The sequence below is a fragment of the Carcharhinus amblyrhynchos genome, chromosome 7 (assembly GCF_965287045.1).
Source record: "Carcharhinus amblyrhynchos chromosome 7, sCarAmb.v2.hapA, whole genome shotgun sequence".
In the NCBI taxonomy this organism is placed as follows: Eukaryota; Metazoa; Chordata; class Chondrichthyes; order Carcharhiniformes; family Carcharhinidae; genus Carcharhinus; species Carcharhinus amblyrhynchos.
Genome location: NC_137330.1, coordinates 114,779,119 through 114,795,147, shown reverse-complemented (window position 1 = coordinate 114,795,147; position 16,029 = coordinate 114,779,119). Strand labels below are relative to the sequence as shown.

The 16,029-nt window shown below is 47.5% G+C and overlaps 1 protein-coding gene across 1 annotated transcript in view; it reads right to left on the bottom strand.

The window, feature by feature from the left end:
* Nucleotides 1-1,332: 1,332 nt before the first annotated feature.
* The window catches only part of LOC145345563 (leucine-rich repeat and fibronectin type-III domain-containing protein 2), a 186,890-nt gene continuing 172,193 nt past the window's right edge, over nt 1,333-16,029 (bottom strand). Inside the window, exon 3 of the mRNA XM_080193400.1 lies at nt 1,333-2,276. Coding sequence (XP_080049526.1) covers nt 1,373-2,276 — 904 coding nt within the window. The 3' untranslated portion in view covers nt 1,333-1,372. The remainder of the gene's footprint in view (nt 2,277-16,029) is intronic.

Genomic DNA, 16,029 nt, shown 5'->3' with positions numbered 1-16,029 from the left:
TTGGGTGGATGGAGAGAAGATGTTTCTTCAGGATAAGCATCACAAGACTACATCTTGAGCATCCCTTTTAAGATAGAACAACTCCAAAGGGGGGTGATCATAGTGAGTAATAAACTCAGGAGAGATTTCTTTCCCCAGAGTGGTTAGAGTGTGGAACCCGCGACCACAGAGAGTAGTTAAGGCAAATAGGACAGATGCACTTGAAGGGGAAGACAGGTAGGTGCATGAGGGAGAAAAGAATAGAATAATATACAGGTAGGATTCAGAGAGGCAGGGTGCAAGAATGCTCTCAACACAGGCAAAGACCAGTAGGGTCGAGTCTCTGTTCTGGAGGTTCTGTGTAATTTTATCCTCTCAAAATCTTTCACTATTTCAATAAAAGAGATCACCTTCCTGTTCTGTGTCATTTCTGGTTTTGATCTCTTGATTGGATCCTCTGTTTTGGTTTGACTACTCTTGCCTCGGGCCTACCCAACATCCTGTACAAACTAACCATGGCTTCCTTCCTTTTACATTCGATGTCTCCCAGTGCAAGAAAAAAACACACACACACGTGCGCTTGCACACGCACACACACACACAACCCTATTTCACAATCGGAGCCTTTGGGTGTGACGCACCCTCCGGTCTTCGGTCGCCTGATAACTGACGGGAGTCGAGGGCTGAATGGCCTCGTTGAGGAGTTACCCAGTGGGCAGCCAGCACCCATGGAAACCCCTCGTACTCCAGCAAGAGTCAAAGCCTCGGGGAGTGGAAAGAGGAAAACAGAAGTGGGGAAAAGGTGGTGAGGTGTTTGGAGGAGGGGGAGTGGAGGGGGCGTGGAATGAGTGGTGGGGGGTGAAGACCTAACTTGTTTTTTTAGCACCGCAGTGCCGTTGAGAAGTGACGCTGTACTCACATTGCAGCCTCCCTTCCTTTGGTTAAGTGTTAGTCCGGGGACTTGCAACTAATGGCGGTGTGGTACAGGCCGTGCGTTGACATGTTGACGTCAAATTAGGCTCAGATTGCACAGCTAAGCCCTGGTGCCAATCCGTCCCCTTATGCCACCACCCCCCCCCGCCCCTTCGCCAGCTGGCGCAGCCTGCGTTATGAAAGGACCGTGGGCAAAAAAATTCGATTGTTTCCCTTTCCGGAAACCGACACTCTGCACTCAGCGAATCTCCAGACCTCTCTCGCTCTTCCTGCCCAGCGGCCTGGCATTTCCTGAAGCACTCAAAGCCACCCCCCCCTCCCCCACCCACCCACTCTCTCTCCGCCCTCCCCCTCCCCCCACAAACCCCTACCCCCCCCTACCCCCCCCCCCCCCCCCCCACACAAAGGGGCTCTCCCTCTCACGGTTGGTTTGTCAGCAGTCTTGCCCCGAGTCCTCCCGTTAAACTGTGCTCTCCATCACCCAGTCCGAGCTGGAGTACACTCCCTTGGTGATCTCCAGGTCGTCCTCGTCGTACTGGACGAGCACGCCGTTCACCGACAGGCTCCTCTTAGTCCAAATGTTGGTGATCCTTTTGGGGTAGGTGTAGCACTGGGTCGAGGCGAAGTCGCCCATGTCGAAGGAGTGGCTGCGTCTCGTCTTCCCCTCCATGGGCAGGGTGAGGAGCTTGTTGAGCCGGGACTCGCTGCGGCCCAGCAGGGGCTCCTTGTCCGAGTAGTGGGCCAGGGTGGAGGCCTTGGAGTTGTAGTCCTCCTCCTTGCGCTGGCACCGCAGGTCGAGGGAGGCGAAGGCCCCCATGAGGCGGTCGATGTTGTGCCTGGATCTGGACGTGGAGCGCCACTTGCGGGAGAGGGTGCTGCTGTCGCTGTGCAGGCTATAGCAGTCCTGGCTGGAGCCCGAGGACGAGGACAGGCTGCTGTGGAGCGAGCCACAGTTAAAATCCAGCAGCTCGTCGTGCCCCGCCGCCTTGGGGTTGAACTGGGGCAGGATGCCGTTGTGGATGGGGAAGGCGGCCGTGGTTTGCGAGCACTCGTCGCTGACGGTGGCCATCTTCTCCTGGCCGTTACAGAACTTGTACTTGAGCATGAGGGTGATGATGAAGACCAGCAGCGAGGCGACGATGATGCCCCCTATCACCAGGATCATGGTCCCGCCGAGGAAGTGGCTGTGGAAGGACTTGCACTGATTGTAATCCTCTCTGGTCATGAACTGGATGCACCCGACCACGTTGGTGGCAGTAAGCGTGGTGGCCGTGTCGTCCCATATCGCCAGGACGCAGAGGTCGTAGCCGGCTCCGGACACCAAGTTCTTCACCACAAAGGCCTTGTTCGAAGCTGGGATCATCCTGAAAAGAATAGAACGACGGCATCACGGTTAGCCTTGGGAAAATTAGATTCACAACGCCTTACTCCCCATCGCAAAACGCATGAGGATAGAATCATCGAATCCCTACAGTGCAGAAGGAGGCCTTTTGGCCCATTGAGCCTACACTGACAACAATCCACCCAGGCCTATGCCACTATCCCCACATATTTACCCAGCTAGTCTGTCTGACACTAAGGGGCAATTTAGTTTGGTCAATCCACCTAACCTGCACATAGAACATAGAACACTACAGCACAAACAGGCCCTTCGGCCCACAAGTTGCGCCAATCATATCCCTACCAAACCAGGCCTATCTATAACTCCCAATCTCATTAAATCCCATGTACTCATCCAGACGTCTCTTAAAAGACCCCAACGAGTTCGCCTCTACCACCACCGACGGCAGCCGATTCCATTCACTCACCACCCTCTGAGTGAAAAACTTACCCCTGACATCTTTGGAAGGATATATCGGGGTGGGATTTTTTTTTATTCATTCTGGATGGGACATGAATACTTGATCTGATTTATTATTGTCACATGTAGACCATAAGATCATAAAACATAGGAGCAGAATTAGGCCATTCGGCCCATCGAGTCTGCTCCACCATGGCTGGTACTTTTCTCATCCCCATTCTCCTGCCCTTTCCCCATAACCCCTGACCCCCTTATTAATCAAGAACCTATCTACCTCTGTCTTAAAGACACTCAATGCCTCCACAGCCTTCTGCGGCAAAGAGTTCCACAGATTCACCACTCTCTGGCTGAAGAAATTCTTCTTTGTCTCTGTTTTAAAGGATCGTCCCTTTAGCCTGAGGTTGTGCATTAATACACAGTGAAAAGTATTGTTTCTTGCGCGCCACACAGACAAAGTATACCGTGCATAGAGAAGGAAATGAGACAGTGCAGAATGTAGTGTTACGGCCATAGATAGGGTGTAGAGAAAGATCAACTTAACGCAAGGTAGGTCCATTCCAAAGTCTGACGGCAGCAGGGAAGAAACTGTTCTTGAGTTGGTTGGTAGGTGGAATAGACAGGGAGTAGAGGAATAAGGGCAGAAGGTTTAATTTCAGGGCTGCAATATAAAAATCCTTGGAACTGAGAAAGGCAAATTCCATTTTCCGGTCCTTATTTCTGTCATCTGCTCCCCTTTCTTAGATAGATTTCTCTTTCCAATTGGCGATTGCTACTCTGAATTTTTCTTTTTGATAAAACACACATAAAATGCACATAACGTATTGTTATAGTTACTCAATTGAAAAAAAAACACTTTGAAATTCGACAGTAGCCCACGGCTTCCTCATTCCCGAAGAAAATTAATCTTGTCACAGTAAATGTACGGTACATGCCATCTCATTAAGGTTTAATTTGATTATGCTCCCATTCATTTATTCAGAAAAATTAAAAATGTAAATGACGTGCCTCGGATGAGATATTGTTCATCACTGGCAGTGAAGGGGAAAGACTGTGGTTAACTTGAAGAGATTATGTTATATTGCATTACCCTGAATGTCCACGCCTGGCCACTCAGCCTGACTGATTTGTGCCAAAAACTTATGCTCTACGCCTTCCATACTAGTTCCTCTTCCCCTCACCCCCGACCCTATTACTGGAACTTTACAGCCCCGTTTGCCACAGGAATTGGAGCGGGTGCAGGGTGGGCAAGAGGAAGAACATAGAACATAGAACACTACAGCACAAACAGGCCCTTCGGCCCACAAGTTGCATCGATTGTATCCCTACCCACCAGGCCTATCTATAACCCTCAATCCCATTAAATCCCATGTACTCATCCAGAAGTCTCTTAAAAGACCCCAGCGAGTTCGCCTCCACCACCACCGACGGCAGCCGGTTCCACTCACTCACCACCCTCTGAGTGAAAAACTTACCCCTAACATCTCCTCTGTACTTGCTCCCCAGCACCTTAAACCTATATCCTCTCGTAGCGACCATTTCAGCCCTGGGAAATAGCCTCCGAGAATCCACCCTATCTATTCCTCTCAACAACTTATAAACCTCTATCAGGTCGCCTCTCAACCTTCGTCTCTCCAGGGAGAAGAGACCTAGCTCCCTCAACCTATCTTCATAAGGCATGCCTCCCAATCCAGGCAACATCCTTGTAAATCTCCTCTGCACCCTCTCAATAGCTTCCACATCCTTCCTGTGGTAAGACGACCAGAACTGCGCACAGTACTCCAAGTGGGGTCTGACAAGGGTCTTATAAAATTGCAGCATTACCTCCCGATTCCTAAACTCAATGCCTCAATTAATGAAGGCTAGCACACCATACGCCTTCTTGACCACATCCTCCACCTGTGAGGCCGATTTAAGAGTCCTATGGACCCAGACCCCAAGGTCCTTCGGCTCCTCAACACTGCTAAAAGGTCCGCCTGTGGCACGGTGGAACAGTGCCTAATACTGCTGCCTCGCAGCGCCAGGGATTCAGGTTTGATTCCTGGCTCGGGTCACTGTCTGTGGAGTTTGTACATTATCCCTGTATCTGTGTGGGTTTCCTCCGGGTGCTCCGGTTTGCCCCCACAGTCTAAAGATGTGCAGGTTAGGTGGATTGGCCATGCTAAATTGCCCCTTAGTGTCCCAAGCTGTGTAGGTTGGGGAGATTAGTGGGGTAAATGCTTGGGGTTACGGGGAACAGATCTGGGTGGGATTGTCCCTTAGTGTCAGGGGGATTATGTGGGGTTACAAGGATAGGGCCTGGCTTGGATTGTTGTCAGTGCAGACTCGATGGGCCAAATGGCCTCGGGTGGGATTTTACAGTTTCGGAACAAGCAAGGCAGTAAAATCCTGTCCAATATCCTTCTATGCTCACGATTGCAAAACGCATCAATCACCTCCTCCAGCAATAAGCTCCACACCTCCATCACTCCTTGTTTAAAGATGTTCCTCCCACTTTGTTTTTCTTTTACATATATTTTGGAATGCTGTGAGTCTATCCCATATTTGTGTCACTTGTCTTGGTCTCGCTAACAGTTTCTTGCACCGTAGTTCAGTTAGCAGCATCCCCCTGTCTGCGTGGGTTTCCTCCGTGTGCTCCGGTTTCCTCCCACAGTCCGAAAGACATGCTGGTTAGGGTGCATTGGCCATGCAAAATTTTCTCTCAGTGTCCCTGCTGGAGTGTAGCGACGAGGGGATTTTCACAGTAACTTCATTGCAATGTTAATGTAAGGGTAATAAGCAAACTTTAAAAATCTGCAAACTTTAAGTCGTAAGGTTATAGGGTCAACTCCCACAAACTCCAGGCCATGTGTTCAAGGTTGCTATTCCAGTGCAGACCTGAGGGAGCGCTGTGGTGTTGTTTTTCTGGATGAGATGTCAAATTAAGGCTCTGCTTCTTGCTTGGGTGAATGTGAAAGTCCCGGGATGCTATTTTGAAGAACTATGGGAAAGGGCAGGGGAATTGTCCTGCAGGATAGCGGCTATACTGACCAGATCATTTTGCACTGTACGTCACCCACACTCATGAAGGGATCGAAGGCCTTAATTTTGGGCCCAGAAAGATTTTCATTCTGCCTCGGACTACACTGGAAGGTTAAGGTGCCTCAACTATTTGAGCAACAGATCACGGTCCCTCCATGCAGTCGCAACACGAGAGGTGTTCACCACTAACAGGATGCTACAATCAAGCCAAGGCAATGTTCTGCCTCTCACATGCGTAAGTAATGTGTTTATGAATTTCAGTGTCAGTGTGATGCCAGGTAGGTAATACTGGTGCATTGCATCAAGTGGCATGTCTTAGCCATTGTTCACAATGTGTAAGGTACAGAATGTACCCATCCAGCCTGTGCTTCCAAAACGCAAAATGCAGTGTCCAACATTAGACGTGATTTTTCCATAGGACAACAGTTGTTAAATAATCCTCATGCTAAGAATTAAACTGACAACCTATTTAGGATTGTTTGTTAGTTTTGCAATGTGGCAAATTTTCACGTTCTGGAAGCTACATATGTTAACACACAGGGATCTGTTCTTTACAGACAGGAAGAACATGTAGACACATTGCACCTAGAAAGTTGATGATTTTCCAAGAGCATTGCTGAACTTCCATAATAATAGATTTCAATATTTTGGTGATGATTGATGTGAGGCTAACCAATGTGTAGTTTCAACACCTTTCTCCTGCTCCTTTCTGGAATTGTGATATTACATTTGCAGCATGGTAACACAGTGCTTAGCACAGCTGCCACACAGCACCAAGGACCTGGGCTTGATTCCTCGGCTTGGGTCACTGCCTGTGTGGAGTTTGTACATTCTCCCCATGTCTGCATGGGTTTCCTCCTGGTGCTCCGGTTTCGTCCCACACTGCAAAGATGTGCAAGTTAGGTGGACTAGCCATGCTAAATTGCCCTTTAAGTGTCAGGGGGCCTAGCTAAAGTAAATGCATGTATTTATGGGGATAAGGCCAGGGCGGGATTGTGATCAGTGCAGACTCGATGGGCTGAATGGCTTCCTTCTGCATTGTAGGATTCTATGATTTTATGATAACTTCCAATCCAATGGGACTGATCTAGAATGTAGGGAATTTTAGGAAAATATTAATGTTTGCTGGAAGTGATATATATTCAATCACCAGAAGAGCAGAAGGATCTAGGGGTCCGGGTCCACAGGACTCTTAAATCGGCCTCGCAGGTGGAGGAGGTGGTCAAGAAGGCGTATGGTGTACTGGCCTTCATTAATCGAGGGATTGAGTTTAGGAGTTGGGAGGTAATGCTGCAACTTTATAAGACCCTTGTCAGGCCTCATTTAGAGTATTGTGCGCAGTTCCGGTCGCCTCACTATAGGAAAGATGTAGAAGCTATTGAGAGAGTACAGAGGAGATTTACAAGGATGTTGCCTGGACTGGGAGGCATGCCTTATGAAGTTAGGTTGAGGGAGCTGGGACTCTTTTCCCTGGAGAGACGAAGGTTGAGAGGCGACCTGATAGAAGTTTACAAAATGTTGAGAGGAATAGATAGGGTGGACTCTCAGAGGCTATTTCCCCGGGTTGAAATGGTCGCTACGAGAGGACACAGGTTTAAGGTGCGGGGAGGAAAGTACAGAAGTGATGTTAGGGGTAAGTTTTTCACTCAGAGGGTGGTGAGTGAATGGAATCGGCTGCCGTCAGTGGTGGTGGAGGCAAACTCGCTGGGGTCTTTTAAAAGACTTCTGGATGAGTATATGGGGTTTAATGAGATTGAGGGTTATAGATAGGTCTGTAGGTTGGTAGGTGTTGATGTGATCGGCGCAACTCGTGGGCCGAAAGGCCTGTTTGTGCTGTAGTGTTCTATGTTCTATGTTCTAGGACCTGTCCTCTGCAAACAAAAGGAATATGTCCAGGGAGAATAGAGTCAACATTTCGAATCGGGATTATCCTTCAACTGAGTTTGAAATGTTAGCGCTATTCTGCCTCCACAGATGTTGTCAGAGATTTTCCAGCATTTTCTGTTTGTGTTTCAGATTCCAGTATCCGTAGTATTTTGCCTTTAGGGATATGTCTAAGCCCCTGGCATCTTTTTTGGATTATCCAGGAGCTTGGGGAGCTGAAAGTTCTCTCTTGCTTCCTCATGGCAACACCTTGGCCAATCAGAGTCGACTTGCTGACCAATCATCATCCTTAACTCCTGTAGGATAAATCGCTGTGGTTGTTTGAAATTTGACATTCCCGTATTTGACCTGATGAGTGCAAGATGGTAATTTTTGACACATGTATGTGGGCGGGTTCTCTGGAAGGAGAGCCATGCAAAACTTTGATTTGTTTTGATTTATTATTGTCACATGTATTAACGTACAGTGAAAAGTATTGTTTCTTGCGTGCTATACAGTCAAAACATACCGTTCATAGAGAAAGAAAGTAGAGCATCGCCAACTTTAAGGACGTTCAAATGGTCAGTGGATAGCATTGGAATAGTTTAGGTTAGAGGGTCATTAGATTGGTTCCACTGGTCGGCGCAACATCGAGGGCTGAAAGGCCTGTACTGCGCTGTAATGTTCTATGATCTATGAGAGTGCGGAATGTAGTGTTACAGTCATAGCTAGGGCATAGAGAAAGATCAGCTTAATCCAAGGTAAGTCCATTAAAAGTCTGACGGCAGCAGGGAAGAAGCTGAGTCAGTATGTGATCTCAGACTTTTGCTTTTTCCCGCTGGAAGAAGGTGGAAGAGATTTAGCTCGGGTAAAGCTCGCACAGCCCCGCCTGAGGCCAACGGACAATTCTGTCTGAAAGTCTCGCCCACCCCGATTTTGGAGCGAGCGTGCCGGTAAAATTCCGGCATATGTCCAGGGTGCGTGGGGTCCTTGATTATGCTGACTGCTTTGCCGAGGTAGCGGGAAGTGTAGACGGAGTCTGTGGATGGAGGCTGGTTTATGGGATGGATTGGGCTACGTTCACGAACCTTCATTCACAAAATGCCGTGGAAATCGGCAAGGAGATGCTTCTAGCAGCCAATGATGAGTTACTTCCATTACCGGAAATCACACGGTGAGTGGGGTGAGGGGGTGGGGGGGGGAGGGGGTGAGAATGGGGGTGGGGAGAATCCCATCCCTGGAGTCCTTCAAGCTACAATCCAATGGGAAGATGGGGGTGCTAAAGAGAGTGTGGTCATGATGCTTTTTGATGGATGAGCAAAGGTGAGCCACAAGGGTTTCATCAAACAAGCATAGCTAATTGGCGAAAAGCCAGTAAAGATAACAATGGGGATGATCAAATGTATTATGGATAAAATAAGTGTTTTCTTTTCAAAGGCAAGAGCCTCAGGTGAGATAGTGGAGGCGGCTGTATATTCTGGAGCTTTGCTTCATTACCCACCTGGGAGGAAAGATCAGAGGTCAACGATATGTGCAGAATAGGGGTGGGTGACCTCTTCAAGTGGAAGAATCAGATCGTGAATTGTATCTGACAAGGAGCTGCTGCCTCAGCTCTTCAGAGGTCAGAGCATTTGTCTTTATCCAAATGCCTTCGGTGACCTGACAAGTGAACAGGGACATCTGCAGTCAGCAGCCCTCCATCAAGGTGAAAGTCTCAGGAATATACTTGGCTCTACACTCCCACAGTAAGCTGCGACATGCTTGCTTTGGCAATATTATGTTTGTGCGGTGCCTCAATTTTCAAACTCTTGCCCCAAGTTTTCAGATCCCTCCATGGCCTTATCTCTGTACCCTTCTCCAGCCTTGCCATAACAACCTGAGGTTCCCAGTTAGATCACCCTTGACTGACTCCTTGGGTGACTCCAGGGTTTTTGCCAAGGTTATAATTTGAGATGACACAATTAGAGGGATATGGGCCAAGTGTGGGCAACTGGGACTAGCTAGGTGGGGCACCATGGGCCGGTTGGGCCGAAGGGCCTGTTTCCGTGCTGTATTGTTCTATGATTCTGTGAACAGGATTTTCCGTTGCACTCGTCCCAAGACAGGACAATCCCAGCTGAGGTCATCAGATCTTTGCATGGTCCATGTCCCGCCTGCTACGATTCCGGTGACGGATGGGACAGGAAAATTCCACCCTATGATAGACGTTAGTTGGGCTGCACTTGGAATATAGGCCGGAATTTTACTGCCTCACCCGTCCCAGAATTGGGGCAGGCGAGGCTCGTAGAATGGCATCCCCTGTTTGCCTTGGGTGGGATCTTACAAGCCTCGGGCAGGCAAAGCGGTAAAATTCCAGCAATAGTGTTCAAGGATGTGGAGGCTTTGGAGAGGGTACAGAAAAGATTTACCAGGATGTTGCCTGGTATGGAGGGCATCAGGTATGAGGAGAGGTTGGAGAAACTTGGTTTGTTGTCACTAGAACGACAGAGGTTGAGGGGTGACCTGATAGAAGTCTACAAGGTTATGAGAGGCATGGACAGAGTGGATAGTCAGAAGCTTTTTCCCAGGGTGGAAGAGTCAATTGCTAGCGGGCACAGGTTTAAGGTACGAGGGATAATGTTTAAAGGAGATGTACGAGGCAAGTTTTTTGCACAGAAGATGGTGGATGCCTGGAACTCGTTGCCGGGGGAGGTAGTGGAAATAGATACAATTGTGACTTTTAAGGGGCATCTTGACAAATACATGAATAGGATGGGAATAGAAGGATACGGTCCCCGGAAGGGTAGGGGGTTTTAGTTCAGATGGGCAGCATGGTCAGTTCAGGCTTGGAGGGCCGAAGGGCCTGTTCCTATGCCGTAATTTTCTTGGTTCTTTGTTCTTTATGACTATAATGTAGCAAATTATTAATGAACAGGGTTTATGAACAATAAGGATCATAAACACAAAGGGTTTAATGGCACGATGAATAAAGGTCCATCCTTAACAATGCCCTAACTCCAACTGAAACATTCAGGCCCCTGGGATTGCTATCCATCGCTCCCGATTGTCTCAGGCTCACACGTTTGCGCTCCCAATAAGGTGGCCCATGAAAGATCACCCCTTAAAGGGGCCACACGACCACAGTCGGACACTTCGCCTTCAGGAAGGCGGATGGGATGCTGGCCTTCATAGCGAGGGGGATTGAATATAAAAGTAGGGAGGTCTTGCTGCAACTGTACAGGGCACTGGTGAGGCCGCAGCTGGAGTACTGTGTACAGTTTTGGTTGCCGCACTTACGCAAGGATATTTTGGCCTTGGAGGGGGTGCAGAGGAGGTTCATTAGGCTGATACCGGAGTTGAGGGGGTTGAACTATGAGGAGAGGCTGAATAAACTAGGCTTGTACTCGTTAGAGTTTAGAAGAATGAGGGGAGATCTCACTGAGACATATAAGATGATGAATGGGATGGTTAGGATAGAGGTGGAGAGACTCTTCCCGCTCAGAAAGGACAGTAGGACTAGAGGGCACAGCCTCAAGATAAAGGGGGGCGGTTTAGAACGGAGTTGAGGAGGAACTTCTTCACTCAAAGGGTGGTGAATCTCTGGAATTCTCTGCCCGTTGAAGTGGTGGAGGCTGCTTCGCTAAATATTTTTAAGACGCGGGTTGATGGGTTTTTGATAGGCAAGGGGATTAAGAGTTATGGGGAGAGGACGGGAATGTGGAACTGAGACATGACAGATCAGCCATGATCTTATTGAATGGCGGGGCAGGCTCCAGGGGCTAGATGGCCTACTCCTGCTCCTATTTCTTATGTTCTTAAGTTCTTATGCTTAGGAACTTTCAAGCTATTATTGGCTAGGCACATGGAGTACACCAGAATGATAGGGAGTGGGATAGCTTGATCTTGGGTTTGGACATGGCTCGGCACAACATCAAGGTCCAAAGGGCCTGTACTGTGCTGTAATGTTCTATGTATGTTCTATGTTCTATGTTCTACCCTTCGTTAGATTATCCTGGAATCACAGCAACTTTGAATTACTCTTTGAATGACGTGCTGCCTTACATCAACTTTGAACTTGTCTTTCACCACCGAGCACCTTTTGTATTGTGACCATGATTTATCAGAATGGTGCTTAGGATTAACCTTTGCAATTCCATATTGCGGGACTAAAAGGTTAACTTGTCCATTATACATTTCATCCAATTTTTATTGCTATTGAAGTCTACATAGAATTAATCTGGAAAGATGCATTGACTGCCGCACTGAGCACTCAGATGAAAGGTTACCCCCAATGTCTTTCCAGAAAGTTCCTGTTTCTCACTCACATCCCAAGCATCAGAACATCTGGTTTTCTTTTCTCATCTTACATCAAAAATTCCTTCATGGATATTAACATGATCAAAGGATTTAAATTGCCTCTCAGGATGTGTGAGTTAGGGGAATTAGTGGAATAAATAGTTTAAGTTTATTTATTAGTGTCACAAATAGGCTAACGTTAACACTGCAATGAAATTACTGTGAAAATCCCCTGGTCCTCACACTCCGGCGCATGTTTGGGTACACTGAGGGAGAATTTAGCGTGGCCAATGCACCTAACCAGTACATCTTTCAGACTGTGGGAGGAAACCGGAGCATCCGGAGGAAACCAACGCAGACACAGGGAGAATGTACAGAATCCACACAGACAGTGACTCAAGCCAGGAATTGAACCCAGGTCCCTGGCGCTGTGAGGCAGCAGTGCTAACCACTATGCCACCTTACAGGGATAGGGATGTGGGATATTGCAGGAAAGTGCAGTTGAGGTAAAAGATCAGCCACAAATATATGTGGTGGCAGAACAGGCCTGAGGGGCTGAATGGGCTTCACCTGCTCTTACATCTGCATGTTGTTCTAATTCATAGAACCATAAAAGTCTACAGCACGGAAATAGGCCCAGCTTATCCATGCCGTCCTTCTTTTTAACCATGAAGATAGTCCCAATTGCCCACATTTGGCCCATATCCTTCTATACCAATCTTACTCATGTAACTGTCTAAATGCTTTTGAAAGACAAAATTGTACCCTCCTCTACTACTACCTCTGGCAGCTTAGTCCAGACACTCACCACCCTCTGCGTGAAAAAATTGCCCCTCTGACTGTTTTGTATCTCTTCCCTCTCACCTTAAACCTATGCCATCTAGTTTTAGTCTCCCCTACCCTTGGGAAAAGATGTAGACTTTCTAACTGATCTATACCCCTCATTATTTTATGCATCTCTATTAGATCACCCCTAAATAGAAACCAAAGAAAATTTACAGCTCAGAAACAAGCCTTTTTACTCTTCTTGTCTGAGCCAAACCATTTTTTGCCTAGTCCCACTGACCTACACTTGGACCATATCCCTCCACACCCCTCTCATCCATGTACCTGTCTAAGTTTTTCTTAAATGTTAAAAGTGACCCCGCATTTACCACCTTATCCGGCAGCTCATTCCACACTCGCACCACTCTCTACATGAAGAAGCGTCCCCCCCATCCCCACCACCCCTAATATTCCCTATAAACTTTTCTCCTTTCATCCTTAACCCACGCCCCCTGGTTTTTTTCTCCCCTAGCCTCAGTGGAAAAAGCCTACTTGCATTCACTCTATCGATACCCATCAAAATCTTATACACCTCTATCAAATCTCCCCGCATTCTTCTATGCTCCAGGGAATAAAGTCCTAACCTATTCAATCTCTCTCTGTAACTCAGCTTCTCAAGTCCCAGCAACATCCTTGTGAACCTTCTCTACACTCTTTCAACCTTATTTACATCCTTCCTGTAACTAGGTGACCAAAACTGTACACAATACTCTAAATTCAGCCTCACCAATGCCTTATATAACATTGCCATAAATCTCCTATGCTCCAGTGAAAAGAGTCCTAGTCTATCCAGCCTCTCTTTATAACTCAAACCATCAAGTCCCTAGTAGCATTCTAACAAATATTTTCTGCACTCTTTCTAGTTTAATGATATCCTTTCTATAATAAGGTGAGCAGAACCGTACATAATATTCCAAGTGTGGCCTCACCAATGTTCCATACAACTTCAACAAGACGTCCGAATTCCTGTATTCAATGTTCTGACTGATGAAACCAAGCATACTGAACGTCTTCTTCACCACTCTGTCCACCTGTAACCCCACTTGCAAAGAGCTATGAGCACGTATCCCTAAGAGAATCATCATACAACCCTACAGTGCAGAAAGAGGCCATTCAGCCCATCGAGCCTGCACTGAACACAATCCCATCCAGGCCCTACCCCCATATCTCTACATATGATACTCACTAATCCCTCTAACCTACGCATCCCTAGACACTAAGGGGCAATTTCTTAGCATGGCCTATCAACTTAACACGCACATCTTTGGACTGCGGGAGGAAACCAGAGTACCCGGAGGAAACCCACGCAGACACAAGGAGAATGTGCAGACTCCACACAGACAGTGACCTGAGCCGGGAGTCGAACCCAGGACCCTGGAGCTATGGAGCAGCAGTGCTAACCACTGTGCTACAGTGCTGCCCTAGATCTCTTTGTTCTGTAACTCTCCCCAACGACCTACCATTAACTGAGTAAGTCCTGCCCTGGTTCGATCTACCAAAATGCATCATCTCGCATTTATCTAAATTAAACTCCATCTGCCATTCATCAACCCACTGGCCCAATTAATCAAGATCCCGTTGCAATCGGAGATAACCTTCCTCACTGTCCACTGTGCCACTATTCTTGGTGTCATCTGCAACTTGCTAATCATGCCTCCTATATTCTCATCCAAATCATTAAGATAAATGACAAATAACAGTGGACCCAGCACTGATCCCTGGGGCACACTGCTGGTCACAGGCCTCCAGTTTGAAAAACAACTCTCTACAATTACTGCTGTCTTCTGCCATCAAGCCAATTCAATTACCCGACATTCTACACTGCTTCAAAACCATTTTCCCCATTCCTTGAGAATTAGAAGTGAAGGCAGTATGCAAAGAGAGCTTGGACCAGAACACTACAGAGCTTTAGAATGCTCACACAGACTTCCACTCTGCTGTCTGCCAACATATATATCAGCATTCAGTTTAATGTGCTTTCTGCAGCTCTGCAATGAGTGTAAATGGACCACGTTGACTCTGTTAACCAAACCAAATCACTTTCAACTCTTTTCCACTGAGATCATTCTGCATTTCTGTCACTTCTCCATGTTTTCTTTCAATGTACAATATCTTTAACTTCTGTCACAGTAGCACGGTGGTTAGCACTGCTGCTTCAGAGCTCCAGGGTCCTGGGTTCGATTCCTGGCTCGGGTCACTAGGCTGTGTGGAGTTTGTATGTTCTCCTTGTGTCTGTGTGGGTTTTCTCCGGGTACTCCTGTTTCCTCCACAGTCCAAAGATGTGTGGGTTAGGTTGATTGGCCATGCTAAGAAATTGTCCCTTAGTGTCTAGGGATGCATTGGTTCGAGGGATTAGTGGGTAAATGTGTAGGGATATGGGGGTAGGGCCTGGGTGGGATTGTGTTCGGTGCAGACTTGATGGGCCGAAGGGCCTCTTTCTGCACTGTAGGGTTCTAAGGTTTCAAGTTGTTAGTTTTGCCTACTTGCTATATACCTTCGATAATTCTTCCTCTGCTTCATCTGACTCTGCCCCATCAGAATTCATAGAATTACTGTAGTGTGGAAGGAGGCCATTTGGCCCATCTGCATCGACCACAATCCCACCCAGGCCCCACCCCCATAACTCCATGTGTTTACCCTGCTAATCTCCCCGACATGAAGGGACAATTCAGCACGGCCAATCCACATAACCCCCACATATTTTGAACTGTGGGAGGAAATTGGAGGAAACCCATGCCAACATGGGTGCAAACTCCACACAGTGACCCAAGGCCGGAACTATACCCATGTCCCTGGCGCTGTGAGGCAGCAGTGCTACCCACTGCACAACCGTGCTGGACAGAAACCCTGGTTTCCGGCCTAAGCGCATCTTGGTTTTAAAATTCTCATTTTTGTTTTCACTTCCCTCCACAGCCTTAGCCCCCGATACCTTTGTAACCTCCTTCAGCCCCGTCCACCTCTGAGCTATCAACTCTCCTCTAATACTCACCTCTCGTACGTTCCCAATTTCAATTGCACTGCCATTGGTTGTCATGCCTTCAATTCCCAAGACCCAAGACTTTGGAAACCCTTCCTGCTTGGGCAGGATTTTCCAGAAATTCCTGCCCAGATCTGTTCTTTTTCAGTCAAATTCTCCGTCCCACCGGTGAAGATTCCCATGGCAGGCAAGACAGGAAGTTATAGGCCCATATCTCTCTCCCTCGCAAGCTCACTTTCCTTTATTAAGATACTTCTTCAGAATTACCTCTTTGACCAGGCTTTTGGTCATCTGACCTAAAATTTCCTTATTAGGCTCAGTGTCATTTTTGTTTTATAATGTTCCCACATAGATCTTG